Genomic DNA, 21131 nt, shown 5'->3' on the forward strand with positions numbered 1-21131 from the left:
ATTAAACTATAGCTGATGATTATAACTATATAAATATATACTGTATATACAATTTATTTGTCGTTGTATGTGTGTGTGTGTGTGTGTGTCTGTGTGTTTGTGTGTGATTTTAATTTGCCTAATTATGTTTATATAATCGTTTACATTTATGTATACTGTATGTGTGTACGTATGTATGTTTGTGTGTGTGTATGTATGTATACTTTGTGTCTGCGTTTATATATAAATAATACAATACATTTATTTATTTGTTCATCTCTGATCTGATCATTTCATTCTTAAGATTTTTATTATGTTTTTTTTTCAATTTGGTTGACGGTTCTCAATGTAACATTGAATAAACCTGTCAATATTTTATTATTATTATTATTATTATTATTATTTCTATTATAAGGTTAGACTGTGTGTGGTTTTGATTGGTTGTGATTGATGGTGTGGTGAAGATGGTTTGAAACGAACTGACCTACATTTATCGGCTTGAATACATAATGACCCAAGCTGGTTGACGTGGATGCAAAATGACCTAGATTTGTTGACCTAAATACGGAGAGTGGTGGACGATAGGACTGCCCCGTGTTTGTATGTATGGTCATTGAAAGATTTCATTTTGTGGTGGTGATCAAGCCAGTAGTAGTAAAATTTTGATTGCTATTCTTTCTTAAAATAGACAAATGAATAAATTAATATATAAATAAAATTTGTATTTATTCATAGTCTTTTTCAATATTACATAAATTTAATAGTGACAAAAATTCATTTTATATTGAAAATATTACGGGTGATATGGTTACTGAATTAATTTGTTTCATGTTTAATACATAGAAGGGACCGATTAAGTATCGCTATGTATCGCCGTTCTGGTAATATCTAAGGATTGTTTCATCATCATATCTTAATCATCGTCGTCATCATCTTGGCAATGATGATCTCACTGATCTTTGTTTTATTGTCGTTGTAATTATTATAACACTTTCTTTATCATCGTCGTCGTCTTCATCATCGTCTTAAACATCATCTTAGTTATCATCATAATCTCATAAATCTGTTGTGGTTATTTTCATAACACGAAATAATCAATATTCAATATTATCTTCATCGTCGTCATCATTCTGTTTTCTAATTATCGTTTAAACTCGCCTATGAATAAGTGAGTGTGTGAGCGAGTGAGTGAGTAATTATAGTTATAATAATAATAATAATAAATGTTATTATTTATTTGTCACATAAATTGAACCGTAGCAGGTTTGGTTTAGACTGCATTTTTATTGGTCGTGAAATATGCGATGGTAAACATGTCTGGGTCTACATTATATACATATATATATATAGAATGTATGTATGTATGTATATATTATATTTACTTATATATATTTATATATATTCCTTTTATATTTTAAATATATATATATATATTAATTGGAAATTATTTAATTAAAAACTCCTAATTAATGAATATTATGTAGAAGTTTAATAAAAAAAATTTCTAAAAATTTAAATGTACGAGTTCTCTTTTTCTATTTATCGTTATCAGGGTAATAGTAATAATAATAATAATTATTATTGTTATTATTATTATTAATCATTTGGATGATGTAATGTAATGTTGTTTAAGCTGATGATGATGATGATGCTGACTGATGACGATAACGCCTAAACTTTAATGATGACGTCATGAAAATAGCAATGACGTCATGATGATGCGGTGATGGCAATGATGACAATGCTGGTGATTAAACTTATTTGCGATGTTAATTGTGGGGGTTTGGGTGATGATGTCATAATCTTTTATTTATACCTCATGTACATAGGTAATGCTGGTGATGTAAAGATGATGACGACGACGATGATGAAGATGTTTTTCTCTTACTTCAACCATTTCGCACAAATTTTGAATTTATAAATATAAATCTGTAAATTAATTATTTAATTTTTTCCACTTCGTTGAATTTTTTCAACTTCATTTCCTTTATTGTACTTTTTCCGGCATAATCTCTCTTCCATCTTTCACTCTCTTTTCTCTCTCATTCTCTTCTCTCTCCTTTATCTTTTTCTACAATTTGAATTTCATCATAATAGAATCTGTTCAACTCCATGTGATAATCATCGGCGTCATCGTGTAAATGAATCTGTAATAAATAGAATTGTTATCATTAACGTCCTTACATTTGCTGTAAAAAAATATTAATCATCATTATTATTTTAATTATTATTTCGGTAATAATAAATGACGTTTGCTTAAGGGTGTTTAGTTTGTTTTTTGTTTAAATATAATATAATATTTAAAAGAGATTTTTACAACTCGTCTGCTTTTTATTTTTTTAATTCTCAATAAATAAATAAATAAATAAATACGTTTTGACTGAATAAGTAACTGTTAAAACCAGTAAATGAGAAATATGAATACGTAAATAAATGGAGGTGTTGAGGAAAATAATAATTATGCAAATTTACAAGAAATTTAACATGTATTAAACGACTGATTAGTATTAGTTGAGTTCAATTAGAGTTCCATAACAATATAATGATAATAATGATAAAATAAATATTACTATTACTGCTAACGGTAGTAGTAGTTGTAGTAAAAGTAGTAGTAGAAGAAACACAAGTTTAAATGCCTATGATATCAAAAATTGCAATAACTCTGACGTGAATAACATTCAACACAACCAAGTTTAATTGAATAAATTAATTTAAGCATGACAACAATCGATCGATATTATCATTTATAGATGTATGTGGAGTTTTTTTTCAAAAAAAAGAATGGATGTAACATTTTTTTTTACATCACACCGAAATTAATAATAAATGATTTCTACGAATCTTGAAGATTAGTGAAAATGTCTAATACTCATGTGAAAAATAATAAAATAGAATCAATCATACAAGCGCCTCCTCCCAATTTGACGTCAATCATGTGTAAAAATAAATCTCAGGCAGCTGGCCGTCTTCAACTGAGGTGCCATTGTTGTTTCCGGCATTGTAAAAAAATTGGAAAGTCGTTTTTCCCGCGACGACCTTGCGAACCCCCTTGGCCCCGTAATATGAATCAGGTCCCTGGATGGTGGCACAAGCTGTGTAGCTTACGTTTGGGGAAATCTCAATAGGCTCCTTGAACATCACCTTGATTGTTTCTGTGTTGCCCTGGCTGGAGTAAACGACGTCATTTTCTCCACAAACTGATCTGAAATCAGAGTGCATCAGCTGAATATTTGCAAAGTACTTTGCGCTTGAATGTATGGAGCCGTACAATCCAAAACCGACGACGTAAATTTTCCTGCTAACCATGAATCTGATTCTGTCAGTGTGACCACTGTAGCCCCATCTCTTTTCCACCTTGCCAAACCTGCACACGCATTCCTCCTTGCTGACAACGCAACAACGAGCTGCATCTGAAAATCTAATGGACGGTCGTGGTTTGGCTGTGAAATACAAAAAAATCTGCACAACTTCTTTATCTGAAAGGAGATTAGACTGAGCTGGCCCTGATGCAAATTCCTCAATAGACATCAGAGGAAATCTTATGAAGTTGAGAGCCTTGTCTAAAACTCGTCTCTGGTTCTCTGCTGTAGCAGTTAAGTTATTTCTGGAACATTCTGCCTGGGCCCACCTGATGACAGCAGAGTACAAATTTGATTCTCTGATCTCCAACGAATCTCTCTGCAGAACAATGCAGAGTGTTTCAAGATCAATTTCAGTGAAACTATCTGCTGCAACTGCTTCTAGTGTTGAATGATCGATGACTTCCAGGCACATTGTGGCCAGTTGGGGTTCATCAAACAGTCTCGCTTGTGCTAACAACATGCATGCATTGTCTCCATTCAAGTTTGATTTCAAGTAATCTACACATGCAAACTCCAACAAACTTGCAGCATACTTTTTTGCTGCATACAACGTGGCCATAACTGTTTCTGGGCATAGAGTAACTTGATCAGTGTAGAAGAATCTCAATAAATTTAAGAAGGCTGCTGGTTCTATATCAGTTATTTCGATGGTGAGGTTATCATCTGCTGGGTGAGCTAACTGGCCGTTGAACATGGCATCAAATACAGAACTACTGATGGAGAGAACGAACTTGTGAGCTGGTATGGTGATGTTTTTTTGACTGGTTTCCTTCCCATCATTTGTCATGATGAAATGAACATCAGCCATCAATTCATTGTTGAACATGAAACTCATTCGTTCTTTGATAGATGACTTTGTACACTGCCAATTCCTGTCAAAATCTAAGTATGACTTGACACGTTTCAACTCCGTATTACTTCGACTGCTGCAATTTGTTTCTTTCAAAAGGTCAGCACTTTTTTGCTCTTCCTCTGGGTGATTTGTTTTTCTTGAATGCTTTTCATTGACTTTTTTGACGCTGTCTGAAGTGTAACCAATGCAGTAAGCAGGAGTGAATATTTCATCACTATCGACCATGTTTCTTGGAGATTCTGTTTCTGTTGAGTATTTGCTTGTTTTACTGTGCTTCCTTTCTTTTTTAAGCGAACTCCTTTCTGATAAAATGCATTTGTCTTCCTTGCTGTCGTCATTGTCTTTTTGCTTTTCGCTTATACTACTCTTATTTTTCTTAAAATTGCTCTGCCTCTTGTTGGAGAAGGATTCAGCTGTGAGAGATTCAAAGCATAACTCAGGATCGGAAAGTGATTTAACAATTCGACTTTTTAATGAATTTGAAAGCAGACTTGTGCTGTCTTTGACGTCATTATTGTTGCTGGCGTTGGCGGCCACCACGCTGTGGTCTGAAACCGAACTACTAATCAACTTTTTGTCCTCTTGTGGTTGAGGTGTTTCGGTTGACTTCAAAGAGCAGCTCTCTTCATCGCTTTCTTTCATTTTAGAAGATTCGTCTGAACTCTCCATGCTTTCTCCCGCTTCACAAAATACTCATAAAAATTGGAAAGCAAAACTTTTGAAACAAACACGAAACGAACGTTACGAAATAAAATTAAACAACAACTAAAATAAGACTTAAATAAAAAGTTTAAAAATCAATGTTCTATGTTCATAAAAGTGACAGAAAATGAAAATTGGGTTAACATTTTAAACATTTTAAACAAATATTACAATATAATAAACATTTTGACATATCAAACTTTTAAAAGTTTGTTTAGAAAATCAATTTAGCTGCTCTTTGATAGCGATAACCAGTTTTTTACTTAAAGAAAAAACGATTTTTTTTGTATTTGCTATTATATCTGATTTAAATGTCAAGATGGTTTTGAAAGAAGATCAAGAGAGGGTACTAAAAATATTGAAGGAAACGATTGCACTGCTCTGCAAGAATGGTTTGAATTACATATCCGATCTGAAGATCGAAGGTTTGATAGGGGTTACAATCGACAAGTCCGAGATATTTCTTGTCAATCTCAATGAATGCATAACATACGATAACCATAATAATAACGTTAAACTGCAGCAACAACAGTCCAACGACGATGGCAATGGTGGTCACACCTTCATAAAAACTGACACTAATCATATTGTTAATGATACCTACAGCTCCTCTGTTGTTCGCTGTGAAAGGTTGCTAACTTCACATTCACATGAAGACAACGATCAACCGAATGAAGAAATTATAAAAGATATTAAAATTGAAATAAACTGTGATTCAGACAATTCACGTTATGAAGATCTTGATTTATCTGACCCCAACATCATGGTGGAAGCTAACGTTAACAACGATTCAGTCATTGCCAAGTTGAACAACGATAAAAATTCTTCAGGCATTTCTTCACCCTTACATTTAAATGAAAATACATGGCTGAAAGTTCATCCTGTTCGAACAAAAAATCAAATAATGAAACACACTTCTCAATCATACAGGGTAGGTTGCTCAACTAATCATTAAGTTATTCTAAGCAATTCAGACTTTAATTTACAAACTATCTATAATTTATTTTATGGTATTAGTATATGCATATATTCATATTGCATGTTTATATTTTACAGATACATATAATGTTCATTTCAGATCAACAACTCTTACAACAAAAACGGCAGACCGATGTGCCACTCATTGCAATATTGTCCGACAGAGAACACCGTGCCCACCACAGATCATTACATCGTACAGCAACACCCAAGAAGAACTGACTTCTCATCGCTATCTTCATCATCTCTCATTGATGATAAGCTAAGAAGTCACCCGGTGGTCTGCAACATGTGTGGCAAGAGATTCCCAAGAAAATTATTTCTACAGGCTCATATGAGTACACAGCATGGTCTGCCTAAACCATTTAAATGTGGCAAGTGTGGCAAGGGGTATGCATATAAACAGCAACTGAACAAGCACTTACTGCAGTGTTCATTTAACATTCAACCAGATAGGACGTAGAATTTTTCTTTTTTAATATTTTTATATTCATTTTCTCAAAATGTTTAATCGTATTTAAATAACAAGGTTGATTCAATTGTAATATAGAATTTTTTTAATTTGTATTTTTTTTTAAATTTTCATAATTTTTGTTGAGGTTGACAGTGATGTTTTTAGTTTTTCAAAAATTTATTTAATGTTGTATTTGTTGTTTGTTGGTTTAACATTGCATATTTTTGATCTCAGCTGATATGTACAGTTACGATTTTTAACGGTTTTTTAGAACACTACTATTGTTTTTTCCATATAAAATGCAATTAATTTAATTGTTTTAACTGAATTTATCACAATAAGAAATATGAATAATGTTTATTATCTTTATTATATTGATAAATCGATAAATATGACATGAAAATCATGAATTTCAAAAAGCTTTCATGACAACGTAATTGATGTAACTGATGTAAAACATGGAATAAGACTAGCAAAATCAAACTGGCCACATAAATTGTGAAATTACACACGAAGTAGATAATAATTATTTTACTGTAAAAACATCAATATCATAACTATTTATAAATTAATTACATAATTAAATAGAATATTCATTAATTAGATTTCAAAAATGACAAGATTGCTGTCTGAATAAAACAAATTAAATAAAGTTTCTGAAAGCAAAACGGCGCCACAAGTCAAATTGCCATCAGCAGTTATACACACAAACGAAATTATGTTCTATAAGTTATAAATCGTTAGTTATATTTGGATATAATAAAACCAAAGTTAGTTATCGACGATTCGAGTTGAAATATGGCATAGTTTTGAGTAGCAATGTCTAACAATGAAATTAAAATATGAGTATGCACGCAGGCAGAAGCAAGAAAAAATGCACAAGGTTAAGTTCCTATTTATTCTAGGGGTAATATTTTTCTTTCTTCAAATGTTTCTATTTAATACATGTTCTACGTTTTATTCCACCGTTTCAATTCTCATTCCTTGCAGATAAATGATAGCTTGTTCTGCTTTTCACCTCCATGATTGCACATTTTTCCACAATATATTCTCCACATGTATATTCAATCATTCCTTAAGTGTCCATTAAATGTCAATCTTACTCTTTCTGATGCATCTATCCGCATACGTTCAACTTTTAGTATTTTATTACCATATACCACTGTACTGTTTAATCAGTCTACTGGCTGTCCGCGTCAAAATTTTGCCTAGACCCTTTTACGTAATATCTGCCAAAAAAGTAATTGTGCGCAAGTTAATCCTGTAATGACAACCGATATATAAATAATCGAATTGAATAATTTAAGATAAATATGTGATTAAATGATGATTTGGAAGTTGGAGTATTTGGTTTGACTTTTCAGGCGAATAATTAGTGTTGCAGGGTTAGAAAATTGTGCATAAAATACGTCACTTGACGCGTAAATGCGTATATATCTGTTACCGGTAACCACATGAAGATGAAGAACATGATTGAAAAATAATAATATTAAATAATAATAATAATAAACAATAATAAACAATAATATTAAAATTATTTGATTAACTTACACATCGAAAAAATTAGAAATGATTGAGTAGTGGTAGAAGTGGTAGAGTAGGAATTTAAAGGCTGATGTTTTTCACCTGCATTTTCACTGATGCTGGAAGAATCATGTTCTATTGTCAGTGCACAGAACCTCTGGGCACTTGATCATTATCTTGGTCACCAATTTCTCTATGTAGACTTTCAGCCTTCTGTTCTCTTCTGCTAATTCTGCCGTAGATTTTTTGAGAAATTGGATTTTAAAACGGTCAAATTCGCATGAGCGTGCATAATAAATGTAAACTTGAAATATAAATAAATTGGTAGATGGGTGGATGGATGGGTATAAAGATGAAATCACAAAATGATCTGAAAAGGGGTTAGTAGTAAATAAGGTGATAATGTTCATCATTACTACAATGATAGTGATGGTGGTAAATGGTGAAAAACTCAACAGAAACAACACACCATTCGTCATAATGTTGAGGTCGTTTGCACTGTTTCGCCACTCTATCAATTCCTGTTCTATATCTAAATTTTTTTAAATTTTATATTTAAAATCTGAAAATCTAGATTATATTTATTGATAGATTTAGTTATATATAATTAGTATTAAGTCAGTATATTGTCATTTACTTCTCTATGTATCAGTCTCTAACTGACTGTCCCTCATATGTAGATAATTATTTCAAGTTAAGAAACCCAATTTTACATGTTACTACAATTAAAATACTCTGATCTAGGTGATACATTTTATATCAATTTATTTTAGGAAAAACTTTTTAGACGATCGTTAAATATATAATATAATCGACTGAAATACATCGAAAGGAAGATTGAAAAATTAAATAGAAAATTAAGCAACGCTAAAAATGCGTGATTTCCCTAAACAACTGTATATCTGATGATCTGAATCGTACATATATATATATATATATACAAACTTTTCTTTTTGAGTGTCTGTTCATTTTTCATAGGAAATATCTGTATAACTGGAGGATGGGCAGGTTTCAGCTTGGCTACATTGTTGTTGTTGTTGTTGCCTACGTTGCTGTTGTTGTATGCTGTTGCCTGTCCAACTAGGAGAGATTATTTTTTAAGAATTACTTTATTAAAATATTTATTATTCATTGTATTATGTTCAAAATGTTATTTGGCTTTTAACTCTAAACTAAATTTAGAAGAAATAATCCTAAATTTTTACGAAACATTTTATTCAAATAGGAAGAAGCAAAATAATTAATAAAAATTTTATTTAATGTGTTGTTTATATAAGAAAGAGTAAAAATTAACGAATTAATCAAATTTCCACATGACTACCATTAAGTGTTGAGGCATTTTTCATATAGTTGCCTTCCATGCCAATATGACTGCTAAAGAACGTGCTGTTTCCAGTTTTGTTACTAGCACTATTGATGCTCGACAGGTCAGTCATACTTCTGCAGCTACTGATCGGAGCAAAGATGTTCAGTCTCTTCATTTTATGTACCATTTCTGGTGAGCCGATATTTGGATACTTTTGCTTTGTTTTGTGCTCTTTATTCCAGCTTTCAGCTCTTTTAACAGTAGCATCATTATGGGTGCAATCATTATCATAATCATCTCTGAATGTGAAGGTCAAGGTTGAATTAGATTTGCCTCCGGTTTGGGTTTCTATAGTGATCACACCCTCACCTACCCTCCAAGGTTTTGTGGTGCACAAAATTTTTGAAGAACTTACATACTCCAGGGAGCTTAAAATATTTGACCCGCAAACAAACAAACCAATTATATCTTCTTTTCTTTCACCCAGATTTTTTCCTCTAATGATGATTTTTGTTCCACCAATTATCATGCCAGTGTTGGGCGATATGCCAGAAATATCAGGCAACTTCGAATGTTTATCAGTGTAAGAATCAGCTTCCTCTGAATGTTCATGAATGGTGTTTATGTACAACTGACTACCATCATTATAACGTGTTGAATCTTGAGCAAATTTTAAGTTCTGTGAAGTCAAAGCCATTGAATTGTCATTTGAATCATTGAAATCTTCATTCAGAGTCCATGAACTGCCACGTGATTGAAAATCATTCGACCCGATGTTGTAGAGGGTGTTGGTTTTGTTGTTGGATAAATCAAGGCATGAGCTTGTGGTTTTAAGGCTGGAAGTTTTGTTCAGGTTCCCTTGTCTGTTGTTAAATCCATGCTTTCTGGTAAACAAATAAAAAATATTGAGTAACATAAAATACTTTGAAATAATTCACAATACACGTATATATCAATTTAGTAGAATAATCTGTAACATAAAGAATATATAATGTTGACAAAACAACACACCACAACCCACCTCATCATTCTTGGTGAGCCTGTAATGGATGCAAGTGTTTTCTTCAATCCAGAGAATGGTCCCTTCTTGAAAACTGGGGCATTGACGTTTTCATTGTTTCCAAATACTTTTATTTCAGGAGCAATAGAAGTGATACACTTTGATATCCACACTTCATAATGTATCTCAGCCGAAGGCTTCGAGCATTTTTTGTGTGGCTGCAGGGGTTTGATGACTTCTTTATCTGTTCTTATACTACCCAATGTCTCCAAAGGTATAATTAATTGCCCAAAAAATTCTTTTTCTTTTTTTTCTGTAGCCACTAGCTGAAGAGGCAATTTGGGGTTTTCGACAAGTCTGTGTGAAAATACAAATAAACTTCAACTAAAAATTAAATTTATGCGTATTACAAAAAAGCAAAAAAATATATTCAATCAAAAAATACAGTCAAGGCATCTTACAAGATGGACTCAGTGTTGAACTGTGGAGAGCCATTTGGATCTTCTACCAAATCTGTTCTGTACTTGACATTGCCAATCGATATTATCACACAGTACTTCAGGCCTTCAAGCATTGATAGTTTTAAAAAGTTTTTGCAATAGTTTTTTTAACAAGATAATTAATAATTATTAATATAATGTTATATTAAACTTTAAGTTAGATTATAGTAATTAATATGGGACAACCTCTTTTGCTGGGCTTAATATTCCTGACACTGTAAACTAAAAAATAAAATAAATACAATTTTTACAACACAATTTAACTGTTAATTTGAAAAACATAGATTGGATCATACATTATATTTAACTTTGAAATTTTATTTTATCATCAATCAATGTTAAATTAATTATAATTCAAGCTTTTTGAATTAATAATAATACAATCTTTGTTACGTGAAATAAAGTACAAAAAGCAGTAAAAATAGTAATAATAACCTATGACAGAAACTTCAGTGGGGAAAATATTTTTGTACATTTTTTATTTTTTCAAATTATTTATTTGAAATAAAAACTATTTAACTACGCTACTTGTCTAGGTCATCTAGGAGATTAATAAAAATTAAAAGTTTTATTTTAATCTTTGTGTATTATATTTTTGACAAGGTACTATTATTGTACAATCAACAGTTTCTAATCTTTCTAAAATCTAAAACTAAACTAAATCTAAAATCTAACTTTTACTAAAGTAAAGTTTAGCTAAAGTAGAGATAAATAATTAATAATATTATAATAAAAAAAATAAATACACCCTGAAGCACATATTATTACTTCTAATTTTAATTTAAGATATTAAAAAAATTAATTTATTAATTTTTTTTTAAAATAAGAATAAAATTAAAGAATAAGTCCAGAAAAATTAAATTAGTAATTAAAAACCACAAACAAACAATATTTTTAGAACATCAAAATATTTCTTAAATTAAAAAAGAATTAATTTTCGAAACTCGAGAAAAAAAATGTTGATCGTAATTTTTCTCGTTTCCGAAGGTAGGTGCAGCAACTGATTAGGTACGTCAGTAAAGGTGCTTCAGATTCCAAGGTGATATTTTTTGGATTAATTAATAAAATTTAAATGCATATATATATATATATATATATATATATATATATATATTAACCATATATGTAGAATTTAACTAAATAAATTATATTTTTATATCCAAATATATATTTATTAACAAATTTTGTTAGGCTTTTACATACATAAGAGATTTATTCTAACTATATGGTCTAAACGAAGATACTTCTCAAAATTACAATTGCATTCACAACGTTAGTCAACCACACATACAATACAATTCAATACCTTTATTTTCAATAGAAACTTTTTATCTGGAATTCCCTTTTTACCTTTTTTACTTAAACTCAGCTATCAAGTTATGGCGAGTGCCAAATAACACGTGCCTATTTTAGAAGTTTGTGGACTGTTTAAATGGAAATACGGAAAAACAGATTGATTGGATTGATGGATTAGATGTGGTGGTAGTTTAAATTTTGTACAAATAGCAGTTACCAACAACAGCCAAAGCAAAACCGTAAATATTTACTGAGATGTTTTCGATGTGTAGCAGCCCGGCTAGCTCAGTCGGTAGAGCATGAGACTCTTAATCTCAGGGTCGTGGGTTCGAGCCCCACGTTGGGCGTAATTTTTAGATGCAGAGGCGATGTAATACATGCATACAAACTGATTAACGAAAAGAATCATTACCAGATTCCGCCTTTTACCAGATTCTTCCAATTAGAGGCTAGAGGAAGACAACAAAGTCATAGATACGAGCTTTTTACGAGGTCAGTTGGAAAAATCGAGCAAAAATTTTTTAGCAGCAGGGTGGTAAATACCTGAAATCAGCTAAATGACGGCAGGGTTTCCGCTGAATCCATCAACAGTTTCATGTTCAAGCTTGGAGATCTGGGATATCAGGACAATTAATTAGAACCATCATGCTTCTCACAACGACATAAGTCTACGGATCAACTATGAACCCCTCTTTTTATGTTGTTTTGTGTTATGTGATATTTTCAACCGCTAAAATTATTGAAATAGTAGTAGTAGTAGTGGTAGTAGTAGTAGTGGTAGTGAAGTATTTGGATGAATATTTTAGTTTATAAAATTACAAAAACCGAAGTAGGTGGTGCAAATTATTCATCACATTACATCATCACATCACAATCTGTTAAGCATTACCATCATCTTCATCGTATTTGATATATTTTCAGAAAAAGATACATTTAATAGGTGAGATAGTGAATGAGTGAGTGGGGGCTGTGTGAGATGAGAAGAAATACAATACAATATGCTGATCGTGAGCTGAAGTTATTCCTTCCCATACTATTCCTTCATGGAGTATGTATTGCTTCTTGCAACTTTGTGTATGGATATGTCTATATACATATAGAAAGATTTATGTGTGCGCGCGTGTGTGCGTGTGTATGTTATGTGCCCGTAATACATCCAACGCAACATAGCAATTCTTATGATGAATAATGCATTAATTTTGATACACACACAACAACAACAACAATTTCAATTTCCTTCTTATATCAAATATGAAAACAATTTCATTCTTATATCAAATATGAAAACAACAGTCAAAGCGTGCAAAAAGTTGTGCAGTTGTTACAATAGCAGCTGCAACTCATTAAACACATTTATTAATAAACTAAACAACAACTTCTACATTATAGATGCTTTATAAAATACAGTTGGTGTTGTTGTCGGTGCTAAAATTAGCCTCCTTGCTGTAAGTTTTGGGCAAATGTTTCATCACAGTTTTCATCCTCATCTTCCTCATCTTCATCTCATATTTTTCTCTTTAAGCTTGCTTATTGTTGCTTCTACGCTGTTTCTCTTTCTTCTTGTTTACGAGCGTTCGCTTGCATCTCAACAACTTCCTCCACCTCAGTCGGATTAATTCTATCACTTCTGTTTCTCGTTTTTTGAAAATATTCGATAAAATATAACAAAAATAATGGTTCGTATTCAAAATTTTAATGATTTTTAAAGTTTTATTACGGTTGTTAAGTAAGATAAGTTGTTTAATATCAAATTCATTCATTGGAATAATTATAAATAATAATAAAAAACAGGAGGAATAACATTAAAAATAATAGATGAATCGTAATTTTTCTTCATACATTTTCACATTTGTCTCATTTAACTCAAATCCATTAAACTTAAAACACTCCAACAGGCTGAGATCAAGTTAAGCGATGCCCAAACAAAAGGTTGTTCGGAAATAATTTTGAAACTTTCAATTAAGATATTTAATAAATAATAAAACATAATAAGATGACTAAACCTAACCTCGTAAAAAAAACTTTTAATGAATGAATTCATTCATATTAATAATAGAAAATTAAATGGTTGAAAGATAGTGACCGGTTCGAATGCGAAGTGATCCCAGCGCTCTAATTTTAGGAAAAATGTTGATGCTCCTTCAATCACACCGAAATGTTAATTACCAATAATGCATTGAAAACACTTTTATAACGGATGTTCATAAATTAATTCTACAACAATAATAAACTGTAAGGTGGATAAATTTTAATTTTTCAACATTTTTAACAAAATTATAAAAGCGTTTATATACTCGAAGTTTTACAATTCAGAAGTTATTACATTTGTGTATTCACTTAGGAGTAATTGATCTGCAAGTTTTAATGTGGAAAACGATAAAAAAAAATTAAAAATTACTTTTCTAAATGCCTTCAGCTGCCAAAGATGCCTTCAAAGCTTTCGACAAAAAAAACGAAGACCAAATTAAGGTTGGTTGGTCAAATTTTATAAACGGGTGAAGTAGGCAGAAAACTTTGTCGTAAAATATTTTTGAAAAATTTTGAAAGTAAAAATAAAATTTACGAAAAATTTAATTTTTATAAAAATTTCAAAATTTATATGCTAGTAAATTTGAAAAAATATTTTCCGCTGCTGCAAGGTTGGTGACATCGAGTCAGCCATGAAGAGGTTGGGACACAACATCAAACCTGATTGGCTGGAAAAAATCGAACACACCATCGATTCGGAAGGTGAGAATATGAAGAAATTTTTAGTTTTCTTTGTTGAATGGTGGGTGAATTATCAAAAAGTGGGTACATTGTCCAATGGCGGGTGCATTGTTCAGTGGTGAATTGTTGAGAAGGTAAATTAATAAGATCGTTTGCTGGTTGTTGAATAAAATGGCAGGCATAAAATATTTTCCCCATGTGCTGTTTCGATCTTAATTTAAATAATCAAATATGGAATTTCATCGAAGTTTATTTTATCGTAGGAATACAAAAAGATTAAAGTATGAGTTAGGGTTAGTTTGAAAAAACTATTGAATGAGTTGTCGTCGACGAATTTACAATGATATATTGCTAGAAAGTTAGATTTACGATTTTTCCTTGAAAGAAAAAGATGTATGGACAAGCGGTTGATGTTGGCTGAAGGGATTAAATAATAAATTGTTTATTAAATTAAAAAACCAAAAACCAACACGCCAATAAAAATTATACTAAAAATTAATTTTGCTTACAAACCATCCAAGGAACCGGCTACATCCAATTCGAAGAATTCTGTAACATCGTCCTGAAGAAAATGAGAGATGATGAAGACGAGAGAGAGTTGAGGGAGATGTTCAAGTCACTGGACAAGGAAAAGAGAGGGGAGGTCAACACGAACGAATTAAGGTCAGGCTTGTTTGGGGCATTAGAGATTTCATTCCTTTGTTGTGTTGAAATAAACTGTTTCGACAACGATATCGTCTTGAAAAAATAATACCGACTCGAATAAAATTGACAAAGCTGTTAAATTAAAACTGAATTAAACTTATGAAAAACTATACCGACTTGAATGAAATCGATACTTCTCTGTACCGACGGTTTTTCTGACAGTGCGATAAATTAGATACACAAATGTACAGTACTTCTACTTGGTACGTAGTACTCAAAATGTAATTTCGTATTAAACTTTTCCGGCCAGATGGATCTTGAAGAACCTCGGAGACGACTTAACAGAAGCCGACATTGACGACATGATTGCCGATGTCGACACAGACGGCAGTGGATGGGTCGACTATAACGGTGAGAGGGGTGTTCAAGTTGATGAAAAAAAATGTTTTTTCAATTCCACAGCAAATTTTATTCACAAATTATCTATAATTTGTCATTGATATAGGTGGCGCTAGTGCATATTTATCAGGGTTGTTAACAATACCCATCAAAAGTTGTATGGTATCACTTATACTGGCTTTAAAATGTCGATAACTGCCAATGCCAAAATCGACACTCATTTTTTGAAGTACAACCGGTAATACTGATACCAATACTTTGAAATATTTTAAATTTTAAACGGTGCTATATAAAAAGAGAAAACAAATATTTCATTTATATTAATACGTGCCACATGAAAATGACCTGTAACGATAAATTGTTTCATTCAGCGGAAACTTAAGATAAAAAACATGCAAAAGACTGCGAAACCTCATTTCGAGTCCCAAATTTATCAACTAGAAAACGCGCTTAAAATTAAAAATTAAAATCGTTCATAAAAAATAGCATCGGTATAGATTATCAAATTTTTTCTGCCTCGAATGTATTGGAGATATCCAATTTGATACTTGACTTCAAAAGTTGCTGACACCAAATCCGATTTTGGAAATGTACCATGTAAACAATATAACCGATACTCTGATTCTAACAACCCTGATCTATATAGCACCGATGTGTGGTTGGTTGATAATGCTAATTTTTTGTAACTACCGATTTACAAAAATAATTGTCTCATTTACAATTATCGAACAGAAATTGAAATATAGCTATACCCTTATTTTTAACTGGTCTAGAGTTTGATCAATTCTTTCAGTTCAATGATTTCAAAAAATAATAATCAGACCAAACCCTGATTGGAAATTATTTCTTGTGATAAATTAACGCAATATATTAATTAAATATTTAATTGATACATTTTATGAAAAGTATTAAGGAATAATTAATATTTAATAATATCTATATTTTTTAAACTCCCATATACCCTAACAACAATGACGACGATGACGATGATGACGACGACGATAAATTAATAAATAACAATTTTAACATTTAGAATTCTGTAAATTGATGACTTCTGACTGATGTGTGCTCCCTTTAGAATCTAACAATTACGTAGGTAACATTATTATCATCATCATTTTTATTATCATTATCACCTCCATCACCATCATTATCGTTGTTATCATTTCGATCGTTATCATCATCGTCACACATTCCCATGTTATTACGCTCGTTATCTTTTGTCCTCAAAATAATTAGCTCCTAAACTCAAAATCCTTCCCAAAATTTTAGCAATAAAAACACGTAGGTAGTAATCAAAAGATGTGAGGATACAAACATAAAATTGATACTACTACTACTACTACTACTACTACTACTACTACTACTACTACTACTACTACTACTACTATTGTTATATTGCTAGTACTGTTTATAACCGGCTACTAAAACCAACACAACCTTTACTACTAAACATTATATAGGTTATTATGTAATATTTTTTGATTATAATTTATTACAAAAATAATTTGAGTAATCTTTTCTTACCTAATAGTAATAGCAGGCATCATTTTTATCAATATTATTCTGTTTTTAGCTACACCGTTATCATCTTCATCATCATCCTTTTCATCTTCATCATCATCACCATTATCATCATCATCATCATCATCACCACCTTTTGAGGCAGTAATTCAATTAGGACTAACATTATAAATATAAATAACAATTAATTTATAAATAATAACAGCCAAACTAGTAGCACCAATAATTAACAATAATTACTTTATTATTATTATTCTTTAATGATAACTTTTTCGCCATAGTAAAAATAAATTCTTATAAACATATTATGCCAAACTTTTTTTTTCAAATTATCGTTAAAATAAACAATTTTATCACCCCTAAGTAAAAATTATGATACTAATAACATTATTAATATAATCATTTTAACTATATATATATAATAATTATAATAACATTAACGTAAGAAGTTCAGCGGCGGGCCCAGATTTTTTTTTTGGGGGGGGAGAGGGGGTCTGTATATAATTTTAAACGGGGGAAAGTTTCAAAATTTTAAGTAACGTCTTTTTTCCTAATTTCCGTTTTGGTGGATGGAATGATTTGGGAGGAATTTGGAGGATTTTGAAAGATTTTGGATGATTATAATTAAGAAAGTTAAGTTGATGGTCCTTTGTTAAACAGATTAAACAAATCTTAAAAAAAATTTTCTTCCATGGCCTGATGGGTGGGATGTAGCCCTGGATCTACCTTCTGGACCCGCCCCTGTAACTACTATATCATTATTATTAGTATTGCGATTCAATTATGACTTGTAATCATTGCAGAATTCGCGAAGCTAATGACATCGGATGACTGATTGATTTGTCCACTTTCAATTTTATTGCAAATGATTCAGTAATAATGATTATTAATTATTTTTCCGAATAATTGTTTCTAATTAATCAATTATTTAATTAATTATCCTTCAAATAAAATATGGGTATATAAAATTTTAAAAGACGCATATATGTAACTCAAAACGAAATACCAGCGTGTAGGAAAAATCAAATAAGCATACTTAGCCGGTATCAATTGTTAAAATGATCACATTTTTAATTCTTATAAACGATAGAAATATGAAAAATTAAATATCCATTTAACGTAATATCATAATTTTATCGATAAAATTACGAATTAAATATATTTATTTAACGTAATTTCATCGTTTACACGCGCATTAATATAATTGCCCATCCAATCTCTAATCTATAATTCGTAAATGTTAAGCGTTCATGTATAAGGTTATTTTATTTTTTTAAACTTGAAATGAAACGATAATCAAAAAAAGTTGAAAAAAAAGGTTTTTGTGTCTTATTTTTGCCTAAAATGTAATTAAAAGTATAGGTAATAATAACAAATGTAATCAACAAATCTAATTCTGTGAAGCGCAAGCAAACGTTAAAACCATAATTACTGTTCAGTGTAATTAAGTAAATTAGGTAATCTATTACAGCAGTTGTCTCCCACAAATACTGTGAGAAAGAAGGCAGTTTTGTAAAAGCATCATTGATAAGGGGTAAAAAAATTTACATCACACAGGGCCGGGTGTACAGAGTAGAAGTCCCTAACTTAATAATGAAAAACCAAATTTGTGCGGTAATCACTGTCGGTATATGTATTGTTATTAATTTGAGGTGTAACCATAAAAATATATAATATATATTCATGGGTGTAATACTAATTACTAAGTGAAAAACACTGATTTCACCAACAACATAACAATAAATCTGTCCCCAAAATGTTGACGATCATACTTTTTGCTCCTGCCGGATTTCTTTTCATGAAAAAAAGACAATGTTATTAACAAAGGAAAAATTAAAAGAAATGTTAAAATTATAGTTCCATCATACTTCCAGTGACGGCTCCCAACCAACTGCTCTCACAACTCGTGTTCTGATATTCAAAACTTAAAATGTTATCAACAAGTATAAAAAAAACGCCTACCATACGAAAAGTGCCCGGTTAGAAATTGAACTTGCGAAAAACGCAACTAAAAAACACAACTAACAATGAATACTAATTCATGGTACCAGTTAAAAGAAACTATCGATCGGTCAGTAACAAACACTCGGACGTGAATTCTTCAACAAATACTCTCATCTTTTGAGTTTGGTCAAAATGCGACAGTACGATTAAATAAAACCGTCATTAGCATTTATTTACTTGAAAATTTTCAAAACAAAAACAAACAAATAAATAAATAAATAATAATAATAATGTTACTAAAAACTCGATAAACTTTGTACAAGCAAATACTATTTTTTGACAATCTGAATGACGTCGTCGTGACTCATTACGTGACTGAGGCCGACTCGTTGTGGGCTGTACTTGACGCTGCTTCCCTGGCGACGAAAACGACGATAAAATTATGACGACATTTTCGAGAGTTATAATAATTATAATAACTATTATGGGCGATAATTATGACACTGAATCACGCTATAAAAATGACTGAAATGAAGTTAAATCGCAAGTTATAATATAATTATAAAGATTGAAATAATTTGTATGAAAGAGGAAAAGGACAGCTGACACATCTCACGGATCAGACGACCAATTTTACAGTAATTTAACTTAAAAAGATTTAACGCAATAATGAATGTGGAATAAAATTTAAAGGAATGATAATCCGGATGTAGAAACATAATTAGCCAATAATTACTAACATCACCACCCTTATCATCATCATCCCCATCGTCGTCATCATTATCAGAACCATCATCATCTTCGTCATCATCACCACTAACCCACACAAGTGCATATTTAAATTGATCCACCAACTGCCTGTGTACAACGTGGCACTGAACAACAGTAATAATAATAATAATAATTAATAACAATAAAAATAATTATAATTAATAACAATATTAATAAAAATAATATTAGTAGTAGTAGTAGTAATAGAAATAGTACAGTAGGACTAAGGGAAACAATTAGTTGAAATGTAGGGTATTGTAATTAATTTGGTGGTTAGTAAATCATTTTATGTATACATTAGTATATTTGCCATTACACACGCACGCACGCACACACACACACACACACACGTGCACAGAGTATAGTATAAAACATAGATGCACACATCACTGCAATTACTAGAGACTATGAATTATAATTTCTTCCTTGTTAAGCTCTTATAAATTAGCAAAGCTTCATCCAATAGATACACCGCACAAAACATATACACATATACTCGCGTACACTCATACTCGCGTACACACACACACACACGCACGCTAATACAAAAATATCTACACACATACTCACAGGCACTTACACACGTACTAAAACACCCTATATATTTCAGTGCATACAACTAAACACATTTCTGAATGTACGAAAGTATGAAGCGTACATGTGTATAGTAGAGTACACGAACCAAAACCAATCAAGGGTATATATTGTTTGGTGATTATATAAACACATGTGCAATGTGCACCAATAACTATGTACACACACATATTGTTGTATACAAAACACACACACACACACATACATGTATGTACATACATACACAACCGTACACACAAGCGTACACTACATACCGTATGTTCAACTGTACAGCCGGATCTTAAGATCAATCCACCATCGAAGTCTGGTCGTTCTGCATGGTTGTACCATCGTCATCAACATCATGAGTATTATTATTATCATCATCATCATCATTATCATCATCGTCATCATCATCATCGTCATCATCATTACAATCATCATCATCATCATCGTCATCGTACCTCCTCTCTTTTTCGTGTAGACTCTTATAAGAGCCAGATACTCCCACAACTTTTCAAGCAGGTAGTCCAGGTTCAACTTTAAGCCGCAACTGTAATGTGGTGGTAGTGGTAGTTGCGGTGGTTGGTGTGGTTGTAGTTGTTGAGATGG

The 21131-nt window shown here is 31.2% G+C and overlaps 5 protein-coding genes across 5 annotated transcripts in view; 2 read left to right on the top strand and 3 right to left on the bottom strand.

Moving 5' to 3' along the window:
• Positions 1-2910: 2910 nt before the first annotated feature.
• Positions 2911-4176, bottom strand: HELRODRAFT_156237 (hypothetical protein; the record flags this gene model as incomplete). The annotated part of the gene is made up of 1 exon (XM_009011858.1): positions 2911-4176. The coding sequence occupies one exon, from the start codon at positions 4174-4176 to the stop codon at positions 2911-2913; it is 1266 nt and encodes a 421-aa protein (XP_009010106.1).
• A 1039-nt stretch (positions 4177-5215) lies between these two features.
• On the top strand, positions 5216-6830 carry HELRODRAFT_166632 (hypothetical protein; the record flags this gene model as incomplete). Its single annotated transcript, XM_009011859.1, has 3 exons — positions 5216-5827; positions 5975-6264; positions 6749-6830. The coding sequence occupies 3 exons, from the start codon at positions 5216-5218 to the stop codon at positions 6828-6830; spliced, it is 984 nt and encodes a 327-aa protein (XP_009010107.1).
• A 2635-nt stretch (positions 6831-9465) lies between these two features.
• Positions 9466-9720, bottom strand: HELRODRAFT_137959 (hypothetical protein; the record flags this gene model as incomplete). The annotated part of the gene is made up of 1 exon (XM_009011860.1): positions 9466-9720. A coding segment is annotated over one exon (255 nt), but the record flags the coding sequence as incomplete, so codon positions are not given.
• Positions 9721-14360: 4640 nt separating this feature from the next.
• On the top strand, positions 14361-18066 carry HELRODRAFT_156238 (hypothetical protein; the record flags this gene model as incomplete). Its single annotated transcript, XM_009011861.1, has 5 exons — positions 14361-14423; positions 14594-14684; positions 15185-15326; positions 15619-15719; positions 18035-18066. 5 exons carry the CDS (start codon positions 14361-14363, stop codon positions 18064-18066), a joined length of 429 nt encoding a protein of 142 aa, XP_009010109.1.
• Positions 18067-19504: 1438 nt separating this feature from the next.
• Positions 19505-21131, bottom strand: part of HELRODRAFT_166635 (hypothetical protein) — a gene marked incomplete at both ends in the record, with an annotated part of 4281 nt that continues 2654 nt past the window's right edge. Inside the window, 4 exons of the mRNA XM_009011862.1 lie at positions 19505-19591; positions 19997-20050; positions 20795-20853; positions 20984-21072. Coding sequence (XP_009010110.1) covers positions 19505-19591; positions 19997-20050; positions 20795-20853; positions 20984-21072 — 289 coding nt within the window. The remainder of the gene's footprint in view (positions 19592-19996; positions 20051-20794; positions 20854-20983; positions 21073-21131) is intronic.

This window comes from Helobdella robusta, assembly GCF_000326865.2.
Source record: "Helobdella robusta unplaced genomic scaffold HELROscaffold_10, whole genome shotgun sequence".
Classification (NCBI taxonomy): Eukaryota; Metazoa; Annelida; class Clitellata; order Rhynchobdellida; family Glossiphoniidae; genus Helobdella; species Helobdella robusta.